The sequence below is a fragment of the Calonectris borealis genome, chromosome 5, assembly GCF_964195595.1.
Source record: "Calonectris borealis chromosome 5, bCalBor7.hap1.2, whole genome shotgun sequence".
Taxonomy (NCBI): Eukaryota; Metazoa; Chordata; class Aves; order Procellariiformes; family Procellariidae; genus Calonectris; species Calonectris borealis.
Window position 1 is genome coordinate 33469576 of NC_134316.1, and position 27499 is coordinate 33497074.

Consider the following 27499-nt stretch of genomic DNA (forward strand, 5'->3'; position numbering starts at 1 on the left):
CTCTCCTGAGATAGTGATGTTATATGGGTTGAAGAAACAAGTTTTACCTTTTCATCTGGAATGTGGAGAATTTTTTTTTTTTAATCTCTTGTGGCAAAATATTTCATAACTGTGCCACCTGCCAAGAGCTTCTAAATCAGGGGCCTCTTGCACTTGGGGTTATTATACTCAATTAATTTTTTTACTGGTATTTCAGAATGTTCTCTATGTCTCCCTTCTTCACCGGAAGGTGGGACTGCTCTCTTCTGTAAGCTGCTTTACTGTACCCATACTGTTTTGAAAAACATGCATTTGTTTCACCTATATCTTTTCTTCCCTGGAACTGTGCGGAGGATAACTGCCGGTTACTTTCTAGCTTCCAAGTCTGTTAAGGTGGATGTAGTGGGCTTTTTCTTTATTGTCCACTTAATGTTGCCAAAGTGCTGTTTTTAATGTGGATGAACCAGACACAGAAATGAGCCTTAATGTCATTTTCTCAAAGTTTTTGAGTACATTGTTTGTCTTAATTACAGAAGAATTTATATAAAGACTTGTTATATGTATTATAAGTTACCTTAAACATGCAAGCATATCCTTAAGTGGTAGAAGTTGTAAGTGTGTATTGTGATTTTAAGCCACCTGTGTAAGTTCTCCAGCTTGTTTGCTAAATCTCGTTAGCCACTATGAAGTGAGTGTGTTTGAAGTAAATTGTCATAGTGGTTTAGTCTAATGAATGGACAAATACCAGGTTCTGAAGCCCTGTTCGTTTTCATACTCACTGTGTGAAATGTAAAGGAAAAGGTAAAGGTAAAGTGAAGTTTGATTTGGATCACTCATATTATTAAATTAACTTTTTTCTTTTAATGTAGCTGATTTTGTAGGTGAGTGGTTTTCAGGAGTTACAAGTCTGGAGATAATGCAATTGATACTTTTATGAATTTTTTGGTTTGTATTTTTCTTCTCTGTCCGCAGAATGTATGAAAGGAAAAGCCTATAGCAAAGACATCACTTCGTCTAATATAAGATACACTTGTAAAGTTCTCTGGATGCAGGGTGTGATAAGCATTTAATTACTGACTGGACCTAATTGCTTTTAACTACTTATGATGATTGTTAGACTACTTGAAAAGCAAAGTAGTTCAATAGGTTTGAACAAAGCATGGTATTAGGATGAGTAGAGGTGACATGTCCTGTTGAGTAAAGAAAGAAAAAGATCGAAGCTGTGGAGAGGAGTCTGTAGGTTCATTTTAACAGGCCACATCACATCATTGTCTCTGAGACCTCAGTTTAGGATTCAAGAATAATCAAGTTTAAGAATGTCATTCTCAGGCTTGTTCCTAAAGGCATCTGCAGAGGTGTGAGGGTAAGTATTCAAGGCTGAGTTAACACAGAGAACTGCAAATTACTGCCAAAAGCAGTGCATATTCCCACTAGTTCCACTGTGTTGATACTAATGATGTGCAGCTGCCAATTTTAGTATAGAATTAGTGGTCTGATGAATTGGCAAAAAACTGGGAAATGAAGGATGTTGACCACTTTATTTGGCAGTATCCCACAGCTAAACTGGCATAAGCTGGTGCTGAAAAGCTGCTTTTGGCTGAGGATGGGACTAAATTGATTTCTTAGTGAAACAGTTTTCCTACTTGTAACTGGATATTTCTGTCCTTGAGCAATTGTGTGGGTTGCTAATCTTGCATAGTGGTTGTTTGGTTTTGCACACGTGGAGGATTTTCATGAGGCTGTTTATGCTGGAAGAAGAATATTACAGTTGAGGTAAGCACGTATGTATCTACATGGATCCCTTTTCTACGCTGCACACAACGGGGGATGTGTGGCTGGCCGTTGTTTTCTCTGACATTGTATTCAGATGTCTTAGTTAAAGACGCAATCTCTTTCTTTCTGTTGCTCTTGCAGAAAGTATTTGTGGGGTAAAAATCATCAGACTGTATGGGATAGTGGTTGTTCTTTCAGTTGGATGCCATTTTATCTAAGGCTGTTGCCATGTAAAAAACCTTTTTGTATTTTTTAGATGGTTTCTGGCAGTAACCAGTTTGAAGGTTGGAGATGTCATTTGTTTTGCAATATCAACGTTTACAGCTCAGCACTAGATGTGGGATGTATTAAGTTGATTTTGGCACAGAATTCTTGCACAGGATTTGTTGCTGTGGACGTTGTCAATTATTATACTTCTGAATTTGATAGGGGGAGATTGAAATTCTTAGTCCATTTGAAAATGCGTATTTCTAAATGCAGTGTACTTTTGATGCTGTAATTATCTTTGTGTAAGCCTGTGGAAATATATGTTCACAGGCTGAGAGATGATGTTATTTCGGGGTCCATAGCTGTGCCCAGTGTTTAGAGACAACGTATATTATTTACAGGAAAGTTGTGAGTGAGATTAAGATTGGAAGGATATCTGATACATTGGTTGAGCTGCTATCTTCTGGGATCAGTCTAATGAAAGATGTACATTGTACGTTTTGGTTTTTTTTAAACAACTCTCCTTCTTTGAGACATGAAATGGGTAGATGCCTAAGGGTTATAAATAAGTTCTGAGTGCAGGAAGCATAGAATCACTCCTAAATTTATTAAATGAATGTTGCAGGGGTTGTGTGTTGTATCATCCTGTCCTGTCCTCTCTCCTTGGATAGGATGTTTCTTACACAAGCTGAGGTGCCACTGTTTGGTCCACCTTCTCATGCCTCCATGTTCTATTGTCTCAGTTCAGGCGTGCAAAACATACGTAATTATTTGAAGTGAAAACATTAAGAGAAAGGTATTCTACTATCTATCTCTTTTGGGAAAATGTAAAAACACATAATAGAAAGAACTAGAGAAGGATGGTTTTTGTTTGTTTCGGCTATCTAGGTTCCCCTTTTTCATCCCTCACTGTGCTGTTATACTGTTGATCTCAGAAGTTAGTGTAGAACTGTAAAATGTTACTATGTGTTTTACAGGTATCCTATACATTGATTAATACCACACTGATTTGTAAGATATTTTAATCTAAAACTTAGTGGTTTGTCCAGATTCATAAACCTGATGAAAGCTTTCACATCCTCAAGAAGTCACTCCTTGGTCCCTGAAAGGAGGAAAAAGGGGAAGTGGTATCTTCTTTTTTTTTTTTTTCCCCCACTTTAAAAGAAGAATATCTCGTTCCCAACAGGCTATCACTTGACAAGACAATTTCTGCCCACCACCTCCATGTTTAATGGAAATTTTCTAGTTGTTAAATAGAATACTTCTGCCACTGATCACTGATTGCAAATTACTATGAAAGCATCAGGGCAGAGGAAAAAGCCAGTAGTTTCCGTTCTAGCTTTTCTCAGATTTCTGTGAGACTAAACAACAAGCCATTCATATTTGAAGAAAAAAAAAAAAGTCATCACACACACAAGGTCTGTTTGCAGTGTTGTGTTTTCGTGATGTGTGTTTTGTCGTCGTCCCCCCTTCCCCCCATTCTGTCAGGAATGCAGAGCTAAGCAATCAAACTTAGTGGGGCGATAAAAGCCATGGATGGCATTTTTAGTAATTCCTGAGATGGCAACATCCCTTGAACAAAACACTGGAGCAGACCAGTTTTTTGTAATTCCTTCAGTTTGCAGGACTCTTCGCAGTTTTGCAAGCTTGGGCTCATCCATTTTGAAATGGGCGATTCTTACTGTTGGAGGATTTCTAGGAAGAAGTATGCAGCACATCAGAAATGTGTTCAGCTTGTGTTATTTGCCAGAAAGAAAACTGTATTTAGTTAACTGCTAGAAAATATCAGGACACTGCCAACAGATGGTTTACTGCTTTTACACAGTTCTTGTTTTCCCCTCAAGTAAAATGTTGGTATAATTCTTTACAGAGGTCTCTCTGCCCTTACAGAGATTGTTATCCCCAGAACCTGATATATTTCATTCTTAAAAGAATTATGCATTTTGCTAGTAAGTGATTTTGCTCACCCATTGGAGTGATTGGGGGAAAAAAAAAAAATTATACTTACCAGAGAAAGTTGATTCACCTTGGATGGATGAAATAGAATGCTTTAATCCCTTGATGTTTTGTCTTATCCCATTGTATTACTCTGCTTTTGTACTCTTCCCCAGCATTAAAGTAATATAAAGGAACATAATGATAAAGAGTTTACTTCCCTTTTTTTTTTTCCTCAGATGTGGGTGTTGCAGGTTGCAGTTCAGAAAATTGAACATCTTCAGCCTGAGAGACCTGACTTTTTTCCCTGCTTCTCTTGTGGAATATTACATTGAATAGATGGCTGTAATGTGCAGAAATTTGCAGTTTGTACCGACACCAGTTATGTGAGGAGGAATGGAAATGGAACTGTGAGGATTTGAAAACATGATTTAAGAGTGTACTGAGATATACTAGTTGGAATAAGCTGGTGGCAACAGTACTATGTGCTAGCTGTTAGCTGAAACAGTTTTGTTTGGTTTTTTTTCTTTAAAAAACTTTCAACTAATACTGTAGTAATATGCTATCTCTCTGGCAACCTGTACACTGAATTATGAATCCATTTATCATCGGGTTTTCCAGTGATCAGTACTTAGTACTCGCAGAGTTTGTCCTTATTGAGCAGCTGTGATTGTTCATGCTAAAATCAAAATCAGCTTCCTGTGAGATGTCTTGCCAGAGTAGCTGCCGTGACTTAGCGTGTTCTAGTTGTGTAGGATATACTGCACTAATAGCATTGCATAACATTTTCGTATATTCTTATATGCAGCAGGTTCTGATTTAGTGCAGAAATCACACTGCATGCTAACAGAGCCTGACTTCCAACCTGCCTTTTTGCTATGCCTCTGTTTAACCCAACAAATAATGGAGACGTGTTTGTTCTTACCAAGGAGAAGCCCCATATGAACTCCTCTGTTTTACCATTTCTGATTCAGTTTGTTTCTTTGTTGCAAGTTCTGATTTTGAAAAATTTTGTCTAGATTGGCTCCGTGCCATGTTTTCAGTCAGCCAATTTCACTATTTGGTGAAAGCTGCTGACATTTCAGGTTTTGTCTTTAAACCGCAGTTTCATGATCCTTGTGAACGAATACTGCTGGTGCGTGAGGCAGCCCTCGTCTTACCCCTGCTCTCCTTCCCGTGTGCTGACACACAGCTGTGTAGTGAGCCGAGTCAGGGAGCCGATCTGAGTAAAAACAGAACTAATCACTATTTTTCTTCTTTTAAATGGGATTAAACCTGGATTAATTCTCTTGTATGGTTCACTGCACTACCACGTAAGCGCTTGTGCTGTCATAAGAAAGAAGAGTGCACAGGGAAATCAATCAATTGTGCCAGCACAAATGCACGAGGTGGGCATAAATTAAATGTGAAACAACACCAACTGCTGAAAGAAACTGTGCATGCTCCAAATTCCTGTCCTTCAAACCAGTTCCCCTTTCCCTGGGGAATGTGGGCTGCTCCTTCTCACCAAGATTCTTTAATTTCTTTTTTTAAACGATTTTTCTTTGCCAAAATATTGGACAAACGATGGAACAAAACCTATTTTTAAGGAACTAGAGGGTGACTGGAGAGAGAACTCAAATAAAATTTCAAACCAATTGATTTGTTTCTGTGATAAAGTGTTAGGCCATGTGAATAAGTTGGAACTGGCAAATATATCTCAACTTCAGTGGTGCCTTTGATACTGTCTCGTGTGACGTTAGTCATGAGTGAACTACGGAACTACGGAAGTTAAGTTTGCATGGAAATAGCATAAGATGTAGGAACACAAAAATGATTGTAGAAGTGTATTCAGAGGGGTTGGTATCTTTCTAGTTCTAACTGGAGCAGTGAGGGGAGGCTGTGTTAGATCTCCAACAATTTTAGCTGACGGAAGCGATAACGCACAGAATGTACATCGTGACTTCGGTGGGTGTCGGCCTAGAGACCTGCAAGTGTTGAAAGACAGGGTTGGAATGTAAAATGATCTTACAGTGTTGGAGAAATAGCCCGAAAGTAGTAAGTACTCTTAAGTGGGAATAATTACTTTCTAAGATGTCAAATGTCTTTTTTCAGAAAAAGATTGAAGAATATGGTAGATGTTGAACTGAAGCTCTTGTCTTTCGCTGACCAGTTGGAAAGGATCCATGTATGGCAGTAGCTCTATAAGCAGGAGTGTTCGCTGTAAGGTCTATAAAGTATCATGGAATACCTTGAGTTGAAAGGGGACCCATAAGGATCATCGAGTCCAACTCCTGCTCCTCGTGGGACTGCCTAAAACTAAACTATATGACTAAGAGCATTGTCCAGATGCTCCTTGAAGTCTGACAGCCTTGGTGCTGTGACCACTTCCCTGGGGAGCCTGTCCCAGTGACCGACCAAGTAGGTCTTCCAATTGCCACAAATACAGTTTACAATTTCATAATTTTCATATTTTAGAATTAATATTTTATTCAAATGAACCAGTCATCACTGAAAGCTTATTTGAAAAAATGAACTGGAAATGTGACTGCCTATTAATAACTCTGGAGAGTGTTTTTTTTTTCCAGTAAATACTTTAAAAAGTCATGAATTCATGTTAGTAGGATGTAATAGAATTTTTTTGGCCTGTGCAGTGGCTGCCACTATTGTCCTAATTTAGATAAAAATCTATCAAACAAAGTTAAATTTTGCAAATAGAAGGATGACAGAAGATATTCTGATGTTCTTGTTATGTTCAAGCCTTTTAAAGATTTTACCTTGACTGTTTTAGAGTAAGGTTGATCTACTGGTTTAATCCTTGTCTGCAGAGCTAATTAAACTTGGTCTTATTCCTTTAGGATAGACTTTAAGCTTAATAAATGTATTGCAAACCAACTTTAAAAAATGTACGTTCTAATATTTGCTTTTTAAGGATTTATAAATTATTTGCCTTGGTTTAGCAATGATTTTGTGTTTCCCCAAAGTTGTACTAGCTATTTGTTTGAGACCACAACAAATACAGAATTTTGATGAACGGTAATGATCAGATATGTAGTCTCAACACTTCCAGCAAGTAAATACCAGACAATTATCACAATAGCAGAAGCTGGGCTTTTAATAATGGTGTCTTGCAATGATTTCCTAAAGTAGATGTCCTCTGTCAGGATGGTAGCTTTATTAAAAGCAGATTTGAGTGCTTGCTAGAGCTACCAGTGCAGCCCAGCGGTAGTTGGTTGCTCAGATGATTTCACACTGCAGGCAGCGTTTCAGTGGTTAGCCTGTCCTGTGAGCCCATCCCTGTTTGTGATTAAACTAAAGATCCTTGAAAACAGCGAGACTTAATATACTGAACATTTTTTCTTTTTTTGGAAAACATGACTTGCTCTTCATTCTCTTGCTTCTTATTTCACTTTTCCTTGCTAATTTACTACTATTTAAATTCTGCATGCTGAAGATTAGTTTCCCCGGTTCCTACTGTGTACCAATACCTCAACAAAGATACTGTAAATCTCCTTTTTTCCACTTGCTTGCATGGTCCCATAAAACATCTGGATGTAAAAATAAGTCAGCCTTTTGCTGGCTGTCTGCCCCAAAACAGTCTGAGATTCTGGCTGACCAGAAAATAGTCCAAGTTTTTTGTTACTGAACGTGTGGCATCTGTGAAGGTATCAGCTTAAGTATCTTGGTTTTATTTAGTATCTTTTTTACAATTTACCTTTAATCCCTGTCCCCTTACATGCACATACAGAGGAATGGTCAGCTGTTCCTAGGAGGAGGTTTTAGTGATAGAAATATCATGGAGAAGAATTGCAGCAGAGGAAGATCTGAGGAGATGCAAATGGACAGTGTGTTACAGGCACTAGTTCAAATCTGCATGGGAATCTTCCCTCTTGGGCATTTCTGTTGAGCACTGGGGGCACAGTGTAAATGTTGACAGCCTCTTCCATAACGCTGTGATGGCTGGAGTGAAAATCTGCAGGAGGAAAATGGAATTTTCAGCCAAAAACGTCATTACAATAATTTGAGTGGAATTAAGTACATGGAACAAAGAAGGCAATATGAGGCAGAAAATGCAGGCTCTCTTTAAAGACTCTTACATTTACTGAAATGTTTAAATCTCTTGCCACAGAGGGGTAAATATTGTGAACAGTAATGCACTGTCTCAGAGTGCTCAGAGATCCTCCAGTAAAAGTTTCAACTTTTAAGGCGTTTTATATTCGAGCACGGGGGGAAGTTTGCATTCCGAAGTGTGAGTCCACATGGGCCATGAATGGAAATTGCTGATGGTTTGAATTTGTCCTGGAATGTGTGCCAAGAACAAACATTACTGAGTAAAGAAATCTGCATGTATTACATGAAGTTTTGCATGTACCACTAGTAGCTTTTTTTTAGATGAAAAGAGGCATTTTTGTTGGAGAATGGGAAAAATTGAGACATATTCATGTTCCTTGAGCAAGTTTGCCATATTTTTTAGTAAGATTAATGAAAAGATTCCATTATGCCCGCCTTTGAAAAAGAAGAGTGCTGGAATGTTTTACTTAAGACTTCAATATAACCTTTGCTTTTCATAGAGTCATAGAATATCTCAATTTCAGAGGGACCCATAAGGATCATTGAGTCCAACTCCCATAGATCCAGTAGTAAATATAGAGAAGGAAGCTTATTTAAACCTAGCTGCTGATTTTTTGACCTGTGAAAAACAACTTCATCCAAACTATACTGATAGCTCAATCTCAGAAGGCACACAGGCACAGTTAGTTGTTTTCTTTTTTAAATGAATAGGCTTTTGTGGTTTGTGCCAGTGTCAGTTTCCACATTAGATTCGGCAATCATATCAAGTAACATTGCACTGGATTAATTGGTTAATTCTGGCATCTGAGGCTGTTGTAAACCAAGTATTGGGAACAGAAGGATCACAACCTCCTAGGCAGTGAGTGCGTGCTTTAGTCAGAAGTTCCAGTTTCAACATTTCATTCAGTCTACAGCATCTGTCTGTGTACAACTTCTGGTGGATGTCTATACAGCCTGCTTAATCACAAAGCAAATAACGTCGTGAAGCAATAAACTGCAATATTTGATTGTTCTATGTCATGTCTTCTGTGTCTCTACTGAAACAGGAGATTTAATCTGTCTTGGGATATTGCGTTGATCTAGGCTTTATTTAAAGTTGGACTTGTATGTTGTTTGTGCATAAAAGCACTTGCATTAAGAGATAGATGTGTGTATACATAGAGAGGTATGTTAATTAACTCCTAGGTTTTGCATTTATTTTGGGTTATTGTCTACGTGGCAGTCATTCTAGTTCCATGCTGTAAGTTGCAGTGCACATACGAAGCAAAATGATTTGGGGAATCTATAAAATAGGATTTGGATAGTGTCTCTTGTTTGTTTGGCTTGCCTCCTGTTCAGCAGAGTCTTATCAAATGCAGCTATATACAGTGAGACCTGTTGTTTGTAATATCTTTAAAATAGTTCTTGAAGTGCTATATGACATACAGTTTTGAAGCTATAAACCAGTAACATTTTCTGCTACAACCAACTGTAGGTAGGGAAAACTTGTATCCTATCTTAATCCAGGAAGCCTTTGCATCACTGAGTATATCTTTGAAATCACACTTTATTTGGCAGTGTGTGAACCTCAAGAAAATGTCTGAGAATATCTATTCAACAACTCAGTTGCAGAATTAACAGCATCAGATTGTTGCAAGCTGGAGAACACTTTTTCAGTTGGCTGTGACTCAAGTATATTTTTACCTGACAGCATTTGTGTGTATTTTCCCAATAAGCTATTTACTGAAAATTGTTTAAGCATGTGGAGGTCTGAGACTGAAGTTATTTTTGCAAAGATTGTCGGTATCTCAGTCAGAAGGAGGTCTGTGTGATTAAAAGCATAGTCATTGACAGTGGTCTTGAATTAAAAAAAAAAAAAAAAAAAACAAACAAAAAAAACACAACAACAACAAAAAAAAACAAAACAAAAAACAAACAAACAAACAAAAAAACCCAACCAAACCAACAACTAGTCATAAACTGCCAGCAGCTCATGTGCTGGAATAAGATATACTGCAAATATTTTCATAACACAGAAGAGGACAAGATTGTGGTATAATGAACATGAATGTGAAAACAACCTTTTCTAAGTAACTAGCAGGTAAATTTATTCTTTTTTCATGTTGATATATTTGTTGTTAAAGGATAGGTAACTTACATGGCAGGAGTTACAAAATCACATCTTTTCAGGAGCTGCGCATTCTTTCTTCCTTTGAAATTGGTCTGGATTTTTCCTTTGGGGCCATTTTTTAAATGCAGTTGATTTTTATAAAGGTGCGTGTAAAATGACTTAATGCTAAAACTTGTCAGAACTTGCATACTTCTATGTTAGTTAACTGAGGTATACTATTAGAGATTATTTTGGCAAAGGATTCTTTTGCGTCCCAAAATCAATAGGTGGTGAATTTTGATTTGGACTAATTTGTGCTCTCTCACACCTCCATGAATACAGCTTTTTTTTTTTTTTAAAGATCAGGGAATATCATAAATAAGTGTCAACAACATGTTGAGACTGAAAGTGTTAAGACAATCACTTTGCTGATAGTATGCACTCTAAAAATAATGGATCCATGACTCTTTTGGCTTCAAAATCTAATTTGACTAGGATTTATCTATGTTTTCTAATAGTTAAGTTGTGGCAAATATCAAATGAATTTCTGGTTTCAGTAGTTGAGACCTGAAGATGATCTTACTTATAAAGCTAAGAAAGCTAAGGATGTCAAAAAAGATCTGTGGGTTTGAAAGTCTTAATAATATGGAGATGTGGAATTTAATGTATGTGTATTGGAGTGTCATTGTATTTGAACAATTAAAAGGGGCATTCAGCAGTCTCTGTCAGTGGGACCTATATACTTATTAAGATTTCAATGCCAAACTAATTGGAGTTATAACTGTGGTGCTGTCTAGATAAAGATCCTGTTACTATCCCCTCTGTAACTGAGTTCTCTCTCCTTTAGTTAGGCTCCTCTGTAAGCTGTGGTCAGATCGACCTTTTGCTGGACACGCCTGAATATGCAGCTTCCCTCCTTCTCGCTCCCTGTTCTCTACATTCCCCCCCCCCCCAATGCCTCTCCTAAGTTGACTGTGCTGTTTTCTTATGAAACACATTGAGGAACTGACCTGGGTCAACATTACTTAGCAGAAAAGAGGAGGTGTGGTTGTGTCTGCATGAACCCGGTGACATGAACTCTGACACTGTTTCTGTGCAGTTGTCCCATTGGTAATTACAGAGGAGTTGAGGGGATGAGGTGCTAAAGCTGCAAGAGGTGCAGGAGCTGCTTAATCAAGTACTGTCACCAAGAGCAGTGCTCCTGAAGGAACAGTCTTACTGAGTCTGAAGCTTTCTGTATCTTCTGTGAACCTGACTTCTTGTCTGCCAGCACAACCAAACTCGGAGAAGGACGCTGATGAACTCAGCCACAGTGTTCCTTCCCTATGGCCTTGCAGTGCTTTCCCTGTCTATGTGGGACAGATGAGCTTCCCATCAGTTACCGGAGGGGGAATTAATGAAGCTTTTATGCAGCATGAAGTTACATGGTGTCCCTCTGAGAAGATTTTGCATCATACTGAAGAGCTAGTGTGGGCAGCTTCTGCCCAAAATAAGCTAAGCTAGTTTAAGAGAATTTAAGAAGCATGGAGAACAACTTAAGTGAAGACTCTTAGGTACTTTGAAATTTTTACCTCTAAGTGCATGAAATTATCTTCTAAATTCTTTGAATCATTAAAAACTTTATTTGAAGGTCAGAGCTGCTAATGCCCATGTAAGCTAGCTGGACTTTCACATAACTTAGGAGTTTCTAATTTTTTTTATTATTATTTATGATTTTATTTTTAGAGAGCAGCAGTCTGCTATATCTGTGATCTACAATGAATGCCAAATCTGCAATCAGCAAAGAAATTTTTGCCCCACATGATGAAAGGATGCTGGGAGCTGTCCAAGTGAAAAGAAGAACAAAAAAAAAGATTCCTTTCCTAGCTACTGGGGGTCAGGGTGAATATTTAACATACATCTGCCTGTCAGGTAAGATTAATGATTTTGACATCTGGTTATCTGTTTTGGTTTATCTTTGATAAACTGATTAGGTGTTGTCTGTAGCCATAAGGAGGTGGGTGACTCGAATCTTAATAATGTAACCAGAGAATTATAGTGCTTATATCTTTAATCTTGAGAAACCACATGCTCAAGGCTATTAATATTTATACCATATAATAAATTGAACAGGTGGTTTCATTGTTTAAAAAAAATTAGGTGTTCTGTCACAGCATAGCTGCAGAGTACGAACAAAGGGTATTTGGTAACAGTCTTTACTTGTTGAGGTTAAGATCTTTCTTGGAGGGATGAACTTTACAATGTATTTCCTTTTAACACCCTGAAATTTTTTGTTTGATGCAAATATGCTTTCTTCTTCTTTTCATATTTGCCTCTGTGTGTTATCAGCTCACTGGGTACTTAGATATGCAACTTTCAGCTAGAATATTTTCAGTTCATTGAACAGAACAATGGTGCTATGTGTCAATCACCTGACTTTAAAAGAGATGAAGATGGAAATATTTGGATTGAAGAAGAAAAGGATGTGTAAAGACATGTTTTGTGAGAGGTCACAGGGAACAAGCAGAAATATCTATTTGTTGCTAATGTGTTCAGATGAAATTAATTTGAGTTTCTCCAAGGTCACACCAGCACTTGTGAGAATTTGGATTTCAGGAACAGGGTAGGTAGTAGCTGTACGGTGTTTTGCTTTACATTTTTACCCTTTCTAATAAAAGTAAAGGTCTAATTAATTTTTTTAACGTGTATAAATGAAACCCATTGATTGGATAACTTGTAGTTAACTGTGGTGTCGTAGGTTTTTGGCTGGCTTTTTTTTTTACGCTTTGAATACTTTCTGGTTATTGTAGTGAAATTTACCTTAATTAAGATTATGTCTCAAGGCAGTTGGAAAGGAGTTTGTGATGCTAATTTGCTTGTAGTTTATACCTGTTTTCAAACTTAGAGTAGAATTCAGTTGCCTGGAAGTAGCATTCAGTGCACTTATAGGTTTCTTGCCCTTCCTCCAGGTAGCTCTCTAGAAAGGCAGAAATCCCTTGTAATTTCTATGTCTGCCAACTGAGTGTGTGTGAATATCTTTGTTATCCTAGGGTGATTTAGTCATTACGTTTTTAGGCCTATTGATTGCTCCCTTTCAGTGTGTGCATCTTACTGGAAGTAAAACTAGTGATCAGAGGAAGAATCATAGAATCATAGAATAGTTTGGGTTGGAAGGGACCTGTAAACCAACCCCCCTGCAATGAGTAGGGACATCTTGAACTAGATCAGCTTGCTCAGAGTCCCGTCCAACCTGACTTTGAATGATTCCAGGGATGGGGCATCTACCACCTCTCTGGGCAACCTGTTCCAGTGCTTCACCACTCTCATTGTAAAAAATTTCTTCCTTATATGTAGTCTAAATCTACTCTCTTTTAGTTTTAAAACCATTACTCCTTGTCCTGTTGCAACAAGCCCTGCTAAAAATAGCTAAAATATTTCTTATAAGCCCCCTTTAAGTAGTGAAAGGCCGCAATAAGGTCTCCCCAAAGCCTTCTCTTCTCCAGGCTGAACAACCCCAACTCTCTCAGCCTTTCCTCATAGGAGAGGTGTTCCATCCCTCTGATCATTTTTGTGGCCCTCCTCTGGACCTGCCTCAGCAGGTCCATGCTTTTCCTGTACTGGGGACTCCAGAGCTGGTCACAGTACTCCAGGTGGGGTCTCATCAGAGCAGAGGGGCAGAATCACCTCCCTCGACGGGCTGGCCACGCTTCTTTTGATGCAGCCCAGGATACGGTTGGCTTTCAGGGCTGCAAGTGCACATTGCTGGCTCATGTCCAGCTTTTCATCCACCAGTACGCCCAAGTCCTTCTCGGCAGGTCTGCTCTCAATCCCTTCATCCCCCAGCCTGTATTGATACCGGGGGTTGCCCCGACCCAGGTGCAGGACCTTGTACTTGGCCATGTTGAACCTCATGATGTTCACATGGGCCCACTTCTCGAGCTTGTCCAGGTCCCTCTGGATGGTATCCCGTCCCTCAGGCATGTCAACCTCACCACTCAGCTTGGTGTTTTCTGCAAACTTGCTGACGGTGCATTCCATCTCACTGTTGATGTCATTGATGAAGATATTAACAGTAGATGTCCCAATATGGACCCGTGCGGGACACCACTCATCACCGATCTCTTATTGAGCCCTTGACCACTACCCTCTGGATGTGTCCATCCAACTAATTCCTCATCCATCCATGAAATTCATATCTCTCCAATTTAGAGAGAAGAATGCTGTGGGGGACCGTGTCAGGGGCCTTACAAAGGTCCAGATAGATGACATCCGTAGCTCATCGTAGAAGGCCACTAGGTTGATCAGGCAAGACTTGCCCTTGGTGAAGCCATGCTGGTTGTCTCGAATCACCTCCCTGTCCTCCATGTGCCTTAGCATAGCTTCCAGGAGGATCTGTTTCATGATCTTCAGGCACAGAGGTGAGGCTGACAGGTCGGTAGTTCCTCCTTTCCACCCATTTTAAAAATGAGTGCAATGTTTCCCTTTTTCTAGCCACCAGGGACTTCACCTGACTGCCATGACTTTTCAAATATCATGGAGAGTGGCTTGACAACTACATTAGCCAATTCCCTCAGGACTCTGGGATGCATCTCATCAGGTCCCATAGGCTTATGTATGTTCAAGTTCCTCAGGTGGTCACGAACCTGATCTTCTCTTACAGTGGGAGGGACTTTGCTCCCCCAGTCCCTGTCTTGTGGTCCATCCACTCAAGAGGTATGGGAAGAGAGGTTGCCAGTGAAGATTGAGGCAAAAATGTTGTTGAGTACCTCAGCCTTCTCCTTGTCCATTGTTACCAGTATGCCAGCCTTGCTTATCAGCAGGGTACACTTTCTTTGACCTTCCTTTTCTGGCTGACATACCTGTAGAAGCCCTTATTATTCTTTGCGTCCCTTGCCAAGTTCAGCTCCAGCCACGCCCTGGCCTTCCTGACCCGATCCCTACACAACCGCGCAGCTATGCTGTACTCTTCCCAGGATACCTGTCCCTGCTTCCACTGCCTGTGCATTTCCTTCTTGCCTTTTAGTTTGATCAGCAGGACTTGACTCAGCCATGCCAGTCTCTTGCCTTCCTTTCCTCATTTCTTACATCTGGGGATCAAGAGCTCTTGCGCTCTATGGAAAGAGCCTTTAAAGATCTGCCAGCTTTGTTCTGCTCCCTTGTCCCTGAGGGCAGTTTCCCAGGGGGTCCTACTGACTAACTCCTTGAACAGCTGGAAGCTTGCTTTCCTAAAATTCAGGGTCCTGACTTTACTCTTCGCTTGTCCCATATCCCTCAGGACTGCGAACTCCACCAGTGCATGATCACTTGCAACCCAGGCTGCCTCCAATCTTGACATCACCAATTAGCTCACTTGCATTGGTGACCATCAGGTCCAGTATTGCATCCCCTCTGGTAGGGCTGTCTATTACCTGGCTTAAGAAGCTATCCTCTATGCACTCCAGGAGTCTCCTGGATTGCCTACAGCTCACCGTGCTACTTCTCCAGCAGGTGTCAGGGTGGTTGAAGTCCCCCAGCAGGGTGAGAGCCTGCGAGCACGATGCCTCTTATAGCTGAAGTAAGAAGGCTTCGTCAATAGGCTCCCCTTGATCAACCACAAGGTTCCCTTTGTTGCCTCAGTCTCTGATTCTTACCCATAAGCTTTCAACCTGCTTGTGGCTATTCTTCAGGGACAGCTCTTCAGTCAATCCATTCCTTGATGTAGAGGGCAACCCCTCCGCCCCTCCTTCCTCACCTGTCCCTTCTGAACAGCCTGTAGCCATTGATAGCCACACTCCAGTCATGGGATTCATCCCACCAAATTTCAGTAATGGCAACTAGGTCATAGCTTTCTAGCAGCACAGCAGCTTCCAATTCCTGTTTGTTGCCCATGCTGCATGCATTGGTGTAGAGGCACTTAGCTGGGCTGTTGGCCATGATACCTTCTTAGAGGAACACACCTTAATTCCTTTGAGGTACTTCACTGGTGTTTCCCTGTTGGCTCCTATTACCTCAGGAGCCCCTGGCTCATCTCCATAAGACTTCAAGTGTGCTCCAGTGTACCCAGCACATATTGGAGCAACAGGCTGAGGGCCCTCGCTAGCACCCCGTCTAACCTTGGCATGTCATCCCACAGTTTGTCACGGACTGATATTATCCCCCTCCCCTTTCAAGTGTAGTTTAAAGCTCTGCCAATGAGCCCTGCTAGCTCGTGAACAAAAACCCTCTTCCCCCTTTGAGAAAGGTGAATCCCATCCGACGCCAGCAGGCCTGGTGCCATGTAGACCATCCCGTTATTGACAAACCCGAAATTGTGGCTGTGACACCAGCCACGGAGCCATGTATTACTAGACTGAGTCCGTCTGTTTCTTCCAATGTCACTGCCTGCAACTGGAAGGGTAGAGGAAAAAATTACCTGTGCTCCAGATTCCTTCACCAACCGTCCCAAGGCCCTGAAGTCTCTTTTGACTTCCCTTGGACTACGCGTTGCTGCTTCCTTGCCACCCACATGGAAGAGCAAGAAGTGCTTTGTGAATCTTAGAAGACTGCAATTATTTTTGGACTAAATGGAAGGTAGTGTTTCATGGACTTTTTCAAATTTTTTTCCACTGAAAACTATGTTAAAACTTTCAAAACATAGGAAGTAAAACCCAGTGACTCTACTAGTAGTATAAGACATCACGCACATGCAAACAAAATGTACATTTATTGAATGTAATTGAATGAAATGTTATTTGTATGCACATGTACAAATGCTTATGTTAAAACATAAGCTGCATATGCACACACATACTGAGGACAGTGAGACAAAACAGAAGACTTCTCATTTCCAGCCATATACAGAGCTTCAAGGAAGGGTTTAAAAATTGATTTCCCAAGGCTGTTCCCTAGACTTGTGGTTGGGATACTCTTTCGGGATGTAAGGATTGCAGGTTTCAATCCTCTCAGGTTGCAGAGAAAACTGCATCTAGGTCTCCCATCTCTTAAAGAAATGTTCACTAACCTTTTGAAGCAAAGCTCAACTCTTCTTCCTTTGGCAGTCAAATTTTTCAAGTGTCAGTCCAATTTTTTTTCTAAGTCATCTTGTTTTAAAGAACAATCGTGTTCTAGGGCCATGCAGTCAGTTTTGGAATACCCAGGTGTTTGATACCCATCTTCATGAGGAAAGGTTAGAGGTGTGATCTGTGCTTATAATTTCCTGTAGGCTAACTCTATTCAGTAGATGGATTTTTTTTTAATTTTTTTTTTTTAATTGCCATTCTGGGGATCCTAGCCCTCCTTCAGCTCCCCCACCCCCATGTTGATGTGTAGCAGCCAACATGGATTTTAAGAGATTGAATGATCTTAGATGCATCTAATGTCCTTCTGCAACAGGATAACATATTATGAGTGAGGAATAAACAGCAGAGTTTCTCACTGATGACAAGGAGAAGCGTTCAGGATCTAAATAAAACTCCTGTATGGTGGGCACCGAAAAGCTGCATAATTGTACTGGGACAGCCCTCATGCATGGCTCACTATTAGTGGGGTTTTGCAGGGATCTGAGACCAGTTGTTTTATATACATTTATAGTTTATATTATGGAATGGACAGTATAATTGGTAATTCAGTAGACAACGAAGTGACTAGGGAGAGGACTGCCTGGCTGTGTTTGTGTTTGAGGGCAATACTAGAGTTCCAGTTGGGTTAGAAAGATGATGCGATTCAGTAGGGTCAAGTGCAATTAGTTATTTAGTCGGGAATAATCAATGGCACAAAACTAAGGGGTAGGGAACAACTATTTCTTCTACTGTGGTTAAAGGAAATTGTGACAAGGATAAACAGTGGGTTTTGCTATTCCTGATGGCTACAAAGCAATAACGGTTTTAGTTGCAGCAAGAAGTTGTGTTACAAATAAAGGAAAACTTTTCCTTTATTTATGTGGGGATTGCAGTTCAGCTATGTCCCCGAACAGTCTAAGATGAACTATATCTTGGGATAACAGAATACTTGGTGACCTTCCATTTTTCTGTGATTTGGCAGAATGAATGAGACACAATGGTGGCTACCTCTGGATTTTAGTTTCCATTTCAAGCGACACATGCTTTAACGCTGAATGTTGCAACATCTATCTTGGAAACACCTTTATTAGCCTTTGACTCTTGTCCCATTTTTTCCAGGTTTGCTATGTATTAGGTAAATGTAGTGACTGGAATATCTTTGTGTTCTTATTTTCCTTGGACTAAATCAGTTTGGCCTTTGCTAAAAGGAATTGATAATTTACTGTTTAGAACTGAATTTGTCAATTGAAAGAATACACATAGAAACTGACTTGTTACAGGACTTATAAATATTTGGGGATATAAAATATCCTGCATAGTTTCATTCAAGATAGGATACAGAAAATTAAACATCAGCCATTGTGATAGCTACTTTTATTTGCTGCTCAGTTTGTAACTGACAAATCGCACAAAGTGTTATAATCAGAGATAAATGTTTTCCTTTCTGTGTTGAATTGAAAATACATTATATCATAATTGTTGTCTGTCTGCATTTTTGTAAGCATGGATGGAGATGCTGAGCAGGGAGAATGCCCTTAGGCCTCAAAGAGATGGCATAGCGAAGCATTAAAGGAATCAAATATTGAACAGAGCAAGATGGGAGAGTAAGGGAGATTCTTCCTTAAAATTTGTATTTGAAGTATGTACTGGATTTTTTTTATTTGACAATAGTAAATACTGAATTGGTTAGAAGGAAATACTCATTAATGCTCCAAAAAGGTGTACCTAAAGCCTGTCATCTGAAACTGAGACAGGTTAGGGTGAGAAAGCTGTAGCAAGACTGCTTGCCAGATGGGTGGAAACTGAGCAGCTGGGTTACTGCAACCTTCTAGCCTGATGTAGTGGTGGAGCTGGCCAAGTTAGACTGGCAAGCAGAGCCAAGAGAGATCTTTGGGAGTTATTTAGTTGAAGAACAACAAGAAAGGAGTAGACAGATGGGAAACACAGAGGTGGGGTGGCTGTAGGCAGAACAGAGAAGATGAAAACTGGGATTTTTTTATTGTTTGGGGTTTTTTTTTAATGTTAGAAGAGGATTTAACACAGAGAAAAGACAAAAAATTCAGAGCTGAAAATGGATATTTATCACCTCCTCCACACTAGCAGACCTAGTGACAGTTACTGGATCAGATCTAAGTTTTAATTTTGTCATCATTGTCTTATATAATTGAAACATAGTTTTTTAAAATAGTTCTTAGCCTTATTTAGAATTCTGAATTAAGTATAAAATACTTAAAAGGTCACTTCAGAAATATAGGACACTGGCGATCTCTCCTACTTACTTGTGCACAGTTTGTGTGTGTTACTTTCTTTGACACTTTATCATTATGTTTTTTAAGTAACTTCTATTATGTAAAAAGGTTTTTAATTTGTTATAGTGCATTGGAAGTGTTCCAGTTTGTACATATGGATGTGGCATTGACCTTTCAGGACTAAAAACCTATTGCAGTTGCAGTGAACTGAATGAACCAGATTGTTCCTTTTGAACCTGAATTCCTGTGTGTTGTAACACTCTTGGCTTAGCTGCACCGCTCTTTCTAGTCCTTCTGCTGAAAAGCTTGGGATTTGACTGTAAAGCTAAGTTGTTTAAAACTGGGAGTGGAACTTTTCCCCCATGTGGTTACCACTTTAATAGTGTTATTAACATATTGTCAGTTCAGGGGTCTTTTTAGATGGCTTTTATGCAAAAGTACAATCTATCAGGAATGCTGCTAGAAAAGCCGAAAGGAAGTGCAAAGAAATCATAAGAAATAATATACAAAAATAAGAAGTACATGCAGGGGGAGAGTGTGTTGGATCTTTCTTTCTTACTTAAGATTTAACCTTATTGACCATGTCACAGACTTCTTCAAAAGACAGGCAGTAAATAGCTTAGAAAGCTATTTGCAGTTACCCCAGAAGGTTTTGCGTTTTTTTTCACTTCTGTTTCTAAGCATACAGCGAGACAGAGGCTTGCCTTATGAGCTTAAGTAATTCTGTAAATATCCTCGTTTGTGCTCTTACAGCACACTTACTTCAGCAGCTGTCTAACCACACCACTCGCTTATACTTCCAACAAAAGCTTTGTATTCTGTTTTTTGCCCTTAGAGCCAATGTTACTGTGAAGTTGTTTTTCCAAATATGAATTTGTTGTTCCTCCCATAGTGGCTGCTCATGGAATAGAATATTACCCAGGAGTGACCTCTCTCTCTTGCTCCTTTGAAGGTCACTTGACATGGCTGCCAAAAATTGGCCATAATTTCATAGGGAGTTCAAGGGCAGGTTAAGTGCAATTCAGTTTTCAGCAGGGTAGCTGAACTGAAAATTGGAAAGTAGTGAGAAGGAGCTTCAAATCAAAATAATTCAGTTTTCTCCTAATGTGTTCTCATTTTCTGTTTGAGTTTTGCTACTGTACTGAAGTGACAATCTCCCAATTTATTTTCTGTATTTTCTTGTTGAAGAAAACATCCCATTTTCAGGAGCTTATAGTGCAGAGGATTCTCATGGTTCCTTCTCAGGACGTGAGAAACCAAAGTAAACTTCATTTTCCACTGACTTTCCAGGAGAATGCTAAACACCTCTCCACAGAGTGTATTGAGGTATTACTGTGTACTGGGGGGGGAGAGGGGCATTTCCCCTCTATTTATATGTTGTATTAAGGAGTGAGAATACTACTTCAGTGTTCCTGGTCAGACACAGGGCATTCGTTGAGTCTGACCCACCTCATGTCAGACTCTCCATTAAATGTTTAATTATTTATGCAAAATAGAACATGATTGACATGAGAGATTCAGTCAGCCCAGAAGAACACGCATGCCAAATGGTGGTCCAGTCTTCTGCAGGCTCTGACCTGGACAGGTGTTTGAAGACAACTGCAGGCCAGTTGTGGTGCTTTCCTTAGCCCCATGGACCCAGATTGGCACAGCAGGCTGAACATCTGGGCATAGATTGGTATGTTCAATGGGGATCAGGGGAAGTATTTCTGGTACCTGTACGTAACTCAAGGGCTACCTGTTGCAGATGGTGGCTTTAATGTAAAGCCTCATATTCTGTCCTTCAGAGAAGAGGGATGTTAAGTATTCCTATGTCTTGGATGAGTTCCTTGAGTACTAACCATCGGTATAAAAAGTGTGGCTGCCGTCACCAGTTCTCTGCCTAAAGCTTTTGCATTTTATCTGAAAATACCTGATAACTTTCTGATGGCCAATGGAGAAGCTATTCCAGAATTCAATGGACAGGACTCTGCAATGCAGAAAATGAGACAATAGATGTAGTATTTGTTCTTTATTGGCTTATATATCAAAGCACGGACACACTGAAGACTTTTTTCTATTGGGTACTGATCCCTCTAAAACCTTCTTATTGTGCACAGTCAGTGGCTGCTTTTGCTTCCAGTTACTCAGAGATCCACCCTACACAGATTTTTGTGCAAATTTTGCATTCATGTTGACTAAGTCAAAGTGATACAATTTGCTAGTGTGGGTAAAGTTAAATTGATGTAACATTCTGTGGTTTCCACACACGTAGTTACCTTCGAGTTTAATGGCAACTTCTCCGTGTTTATTCCTGGACTTACGCGGACTGATGCCTCTGGCTGCTGTCCTAGTGCCTACACTGATGTTCGTGTGTCTGTATAGTGAGCTGACCATAGCAGCTCAGTGAAGCTTTTTACCAGTGCTCATGCAGATGGACTGGTGCAAATGTGCGAGCAAGGATCTCTGGCCATGAGAAACATGAACAACTTCATCGCTCATGTGAAACTATTAAGACTAACATTACAGTTGTAAAAAATGAAGTACAGTGGTGAAGATGCCATGAGGAAAACTCTTTTTTTTTTTTTAGCAGTAAAAATAGCAAGTCATTGGTATAGCTAGCTTTGAAAAGTTATATAGTATGTAATTGGAGACCTTTGGGAGGAAGCTGTGGAAGTGTGTCAGGAATGGTGTAAAAGGTGACTGGTTTTGCCTTTAGGATAAGAAGATGCTCTGAGAGATCACTTGGGTTTACTTCTAGATAGGTTTTTTTTTTTTAAAATACATTATTGCATAGATTATTTTTTTCAGAGTAGGTTCAGCATAGAGGGAAAAAAAGTCAATAATATTACTATTTTCTGATGAATAAGCTACTGATTATTTTTTTCCTGCATTCCACTGCTGGATACCTTTTGATATGCTTAAATATAAGTGTGTTGGCATATACCTGTGTAAAATGTAGTCATACTAAATCCTTTTATTTTTATTCAATCTTCATACAGTAATTGTTTTACCACCAGAAAGTAAGTAAATATACACAAGTGTTGTCAGCCTTTATATGCCATTTTATATATGCTGTATCTTGTTTCCGCATTTCCTTTTTTTTTTTGTTTGTATTTTCAGATTAGAAAATCTGGGAAACAATTTTCTGGGTGTGTACAGCACACCGTCTGTATGATAGTTGATAAGTGGAGCTTGTAGAACACATTTGAATACTTAGTTTTAGTCCTTCTAGCCATGATTCAATCTTGAAAAATCAGGTTTCCTCATCTGTGGAAATACTGCATTCACTGAAGAACCTTCCAGGAAACAAGCTGAAATAGGTAAGCTCTTCGGTGAAATTTAAGGGCATGTGTGAGAATTCCTTAAAGTGAGTCAGGAGGCAGTGGCAAACATTAAAAAGGGTCAAGAAGTGTGTCCTTTTCAATACGTATGTTTTTGCCTTGAAACTTTCAATGTTTGCAGCGTGGAATAGGCTCATTCCACTTTCTTCTTTGCTTTGCTCCATTAATTAAGAAAAAAATTATTTGATCATTCCAATGCTTATCTGTTCTAGTTCTGAATGAGATAATGCCTTCTTGGGATTGTGTACATGGCAGATTATTTTCTTCACCACTGAGTGTGTTTTAGGCTGGTGCTTATATTTGTTGCTTAGCAAAGTTATTTCCAGTGATGATAACAAATTCAAAAATTTCATTAAATGCTATGCAAAAATACCCCCATGCTTATTGACTGTAAGGATTACTATAAAGGCAATTTCTGCATAATGTAAATTCTCAATTGGAAAACCTGTTTACATCATCAAATGTGCAAGAATGATTATGGCCTTTCATGGATGGATACAATTTTCCCCTTATTAACACTGCTTCAGAAGTCAGTCTGAGTAGAGTTGAAATCCTTTCTAAAAGCAATAGGATTGAACTAAATAGGTGTCTTCAGCACCACTACCTTGTCTTTACTAGGGTTTCTTTTAACCTTGATTAACCATCATAGGAGTTTGGAGGAATTCTCTGATGCTTACTCTGCCTTTACTTCTCCTTTTGAAATAGCTACCTAAAAAATCATCAAAAGCTCTTGGTTAAAACTTTTAAAGTTATTTAAATTTTATTAAATTATTTTAAAAATAAGGAAATGGAAGTTTATGTATGCAGAGGCATAATATTATCATTAGCCTCTCTGGGGAGTGAACGAAGGCCCTTTGCAACCTTGATGTTTTCTGTTCTAAGAGAAATAAAAAATAAATAAAGTCTAAGAGATGTTTCAGACCTCGTTTTCCCTACCATGAGCCTCTAACCATGCACGTGTGTTGCTCTAGGTTCAGGTGTCAGCTGTTTTTTTTGTGTGTGTGTTTTGTTTTAAACGACAATAACAACATAAGTTTTGCACTGTGTTTCGTGGCAAAAATGCAAACCCTTTTTTTTCATAAGCCAGAACAGGGGGGAAAAAACAAACAAGCTTCTCCTCCTTCCACTTCTTCCAAGGGTAAAGTTCATAGCCATCCCTGTCTCGTCTTGGTAATAGCTTCTTTAAGATGAAGGTTTAATCATCCAGGTACCTGTAGGGCAAATAAAGTCTGGCTCCTCGTGCTGTGTGCGCAATGACCTATATTCACTGCTCTGATCTGACCATTAAGTTGGGTAAAGGACAGCACTGGTATTTTTTTGAATTGTTGCTTAACGTGGTTACATTCATGTAGTGTGTGTGTGTGTCTAAGTAAACATATATACATATGTATGAAGTTCCATCTACTCTTAGCTGCTAGCCTCAGGGCTTGTAGAAACTGTGGAAGCAGTTGTTTCCAGTAACGCTGGTTGATGGTAACTGGCAGTGCTGAGACGTATCTCGTGTTGTGGCTTGGAAGACTGACAGCACTGACAGAGGTAACGCTTGTCTCAAAAACCCTGTTGCATCACAGCTCAGTGAATTTGCCACGATGTTGATGTTTTGGGTGCAGTGTTTGTATTAAACTGTCAAAACATAATTGCCTTCATCTACTTACAATAATTGATTATGATACTGAATACAGTTCTTAACCAAGCCTCTTTTCCCTTCTTTATCAGAACATGTTTTGTCTTTGTTAGGTATTTCTGATATTTTAACTCCATGGTTCTCAAAAGGAGTTTTAGAAGTCCAAATATTATTTGCTTTTAATGATGATAAATGCCAAATTCCATTTTATAAAAGGAATTTAAAAATTTGAAATCATGTAAGGATCTTTGGAAAAACTTTACCAGTGATCAAATCATGTAAGTGAAAACCTGCTGGCTTTTGGGTGGGAGCCAGATTAACCTTCTGTTCTTCATTGATCTTTTTATATTTATTTAAAATAGAAGAGGGGAAACAATGAACTACTTTGGCGGGTTGACTACATTTATTAATCGTATGCAGAATAACACCCTTAATATATGTTGATGATCTGATCCCTCCTGACTTTGAGTTGTTCAACTTAATGTAACCAGTACTTTTTCACAAGAATTTTGTGTAGGAGGGAATCTTGTTATAGCAAAGCTACAGAATTGCGTATTTGAAAGCATCTAGTCTAAGATCAGGGGTTTCTTTTTCTTCTTGAAGCGGAGAAAGAATGTATGTGAGCTTCCGTGCGCCCCCCCCAACACGCTGTTTGATCTAATTTGCATGCACAAAATATTTTCTAAATTGCAAGCTGAAGGTGTGCAGTTATGTGTGCTGTTTAGCTCTTTCTTCCTTGTGTTTTTTTTTTTTTTCCCAGAATAGAATTATAGCAGATTGATAAAGCTTAACAGTTAACTATCGTGCATCACTTTCAGTTTTATAAAATGATGTGTTGATCCAGGGAACTTGTGTTACTAACGTTGCCTTCAGTTTTATTCAGAATTGAGCTTTTGGAATTGCTTTTCCCTCTACCTCACGCATACATGGACTCCTCGGAAAGATTTCCAAAATCCCAAATGAGATTGGAAAAATAAAAAAGGAAGAAACATGAGCAAAACAAAATCGTAGAAAAATTGATGGGAAAAGTGAGGCATCAGATCTGTTTATTTAGTCAGATGTAATTTTGCAGTAATCGAGAGAGAGAGGTTTAATACTCATAAATATGAAGCCTGTGTTGATGCAATAAGTTTTTATGTATAAAACAAGTTGGTTGCAAAGCTGTATGTTGGAAGTTTTACACTGGAAGCTGTATGTTGCCCCATTCATGATAAAGGAAGCTTAACTGAGGTTATTCTTGGTTGGAATTTGTAGCCTTTTCCATGGAGACATCAAAAAATTACTGTGAAGACTTACACGAAGTAGTTAGATTGCAGACTTCCTTTCCCCACGCCATGTTCAGAAGAGGATGGTGGCTTTATAGTGCTTTATCCATTCGTTGGAATTTCTTGTGCTGGGTAGGTTTGCGTTCCTCAAGAGCTGGCAGTAGCTTCCTTCAGTGAGTGCCGCACATTTCACTGCAGTGTTTTGCCCAGAACATGGCAGATGCTTGCTTCAAGTTTAATGCCAGGTTAAAATGTTCAAATGTCGTGTTGTCTTGGGAAGCAGTTTGTTCTTTGTCCAAGTGAGGCTTTTGGCAGGGCTTGGTGCTATCTTATATGTGATAAAAATGCAGAGTTAGAAGTAAGGATGTACTAAACAGTATTTCATGGTAACTATTCCTTCAAGTTTAAGTATAGCAATCATGCACATAAGACCTGCGTGAGTATCCTCTAACTGCTGGCTTTGGAGTAAAGCATTTTCATAGTACCATGACAGTTAAAACTGGTGTGTTTTGCTTTGAGGTAGGATTCCTTTTGAACAGTTTTGGTTGGTTTTGGTGGGTTTTTTTGTTTGTTTGGTTGGTTTTTTTAGTTTTCATTGTGCATGGTGTTTATAATACCCTGACTCACTGTTACGGATTGTTGAACTTGAATCATACTGGGCAGAAAACATCTGGATTGTTCCCTTGCAGTTGCACTTCAAAAAGCATTTCTGTCAATTGCTGTGTAGCTCTGCTCTTAGTAGTTGTATCAGCTTGTAAAGAAAACCAGAGGTTCTCTTTCTGCCTGACCAGTCGTTGGTGTATTACAGAATCTTCTAGTAGATAAACATCAGATTAAAATCTTATCCTTTTATAGTACTCCAAGCTGTAGGAGTCAAGTCCTGTAAGTTTTCACCATACTTCTGACCTTGGAAGACTGTACTATCACATAATTTTCAGTGCAGAGCAGCACCTAAGAAGTCGGTAACAAAGGAATTGCTAAACAGATTAGAATATTACATCAAGCTTCTCTATCATTAGGTAGGTTTTACTGTTGCCTCGACAAAAAAAAGATGAATAATGCAGTCCTGATCTCTAAATATTTTCTGTTTGTGATTTTAATCTATAAATAATCTTTTTAAAGCGAGTTAAATAGAAAAAGGACAGATCAGAACTGATGCCTGATTTTCTGCTGTTATTTGCCTGTATCCCTCAGTTTATCCAAACTGCTGCCACAGGAGCTCGGATACTAATCAAGTACCATGTCACCTATAAAATACAGTAGGGAGGGAATTTTGAACTAATTCTCTTCATTTCTCCCTCACTGGTGCAATTATGAACATTTCTCGCTGTAGCAATAAAAACAAGGTCATGGTCTCGTGCATGCAAGTATATATGCTACTACAAACAATTGTTCTGCATTTACAGCAGGCAGTGTTTTTTCTCCAGCCTACTTACATTAAGATTTTTACGTAACTTGGGTTTTGTAGTCTGATTATGCATATCCTAACAAGAAGGAAAAAACAACATATGAAGGGTGGGGAGGCTGAGAGAATATAAACTGTGCAAAGTTTTGTTGGCCTTGTATCAGGGAGGAGCCTAACCGTTTGTCCAAGTTAAAACAATCTCTAGTAACTGTTTAGCTGGAACAACTTCATAGAGAAAGTCTGGCACACCCTGCCAGCTGCTCTTCTGCTGTGTTCACTGGAGCTCAGCAGCACACAGTAACTTTTGGTAGCAGTCGGGAATGATGGACTGCAGCTCAAATTCTCTAACATTAGTATTTTGAAGAAAACTTCATTTAGGTGAAATTTGTAGGGGGTGGGTCTGAAATAGTTATTATATTGTGCAACATATGCATCAGACAGTAAAGTTTCTTAGGCAATTTTATCCCCTAAATCTAGATGGCTATTGGAAAATTGCTTAAAGCATGTAGTTGTCCTTCCATATTGTCTCCTCGACATGTCTTCAGAGGACAGGCTCAGCTGGAAGGGAAGCTGCAACATAAACTTCTTGCTGGATGAAATAACTA

At 39.2% G+C, this 27499-nt stretch overlaps 1 protein-coding gene across 3 annotated transcripts in view; it reads left to right on the forward strand.

The window, feature by feature from the left end:
• The window catches only part of STXBP6 (syntaxin binding protein 6), a 122691-nt gene that overhangs the window by 27356 nt on the left and 67836 nt on the right, over positions 1 to 27499 (forward strand). For 2 of the 3 annotated variants that reach the window (XM_075152513.1, XM_075152512.1), the window contains one exon: positions 11759 to 11944. The exons of the other annotated variant lie outside the window; for it this stretch is intronic. In XM_075152513.1, the coding sequence (XP_075008614.1) occupies positions 11791 to 11944 (154 nt within the window). In that variant the 5' untranslated portion in view covers positions 11759 to 11790. The remainder of the gene's footprint in view (positions 1 to 11758; positions 11945 to 27499) is intronic. 3 annotated transcript variants of the gene reach the window in all.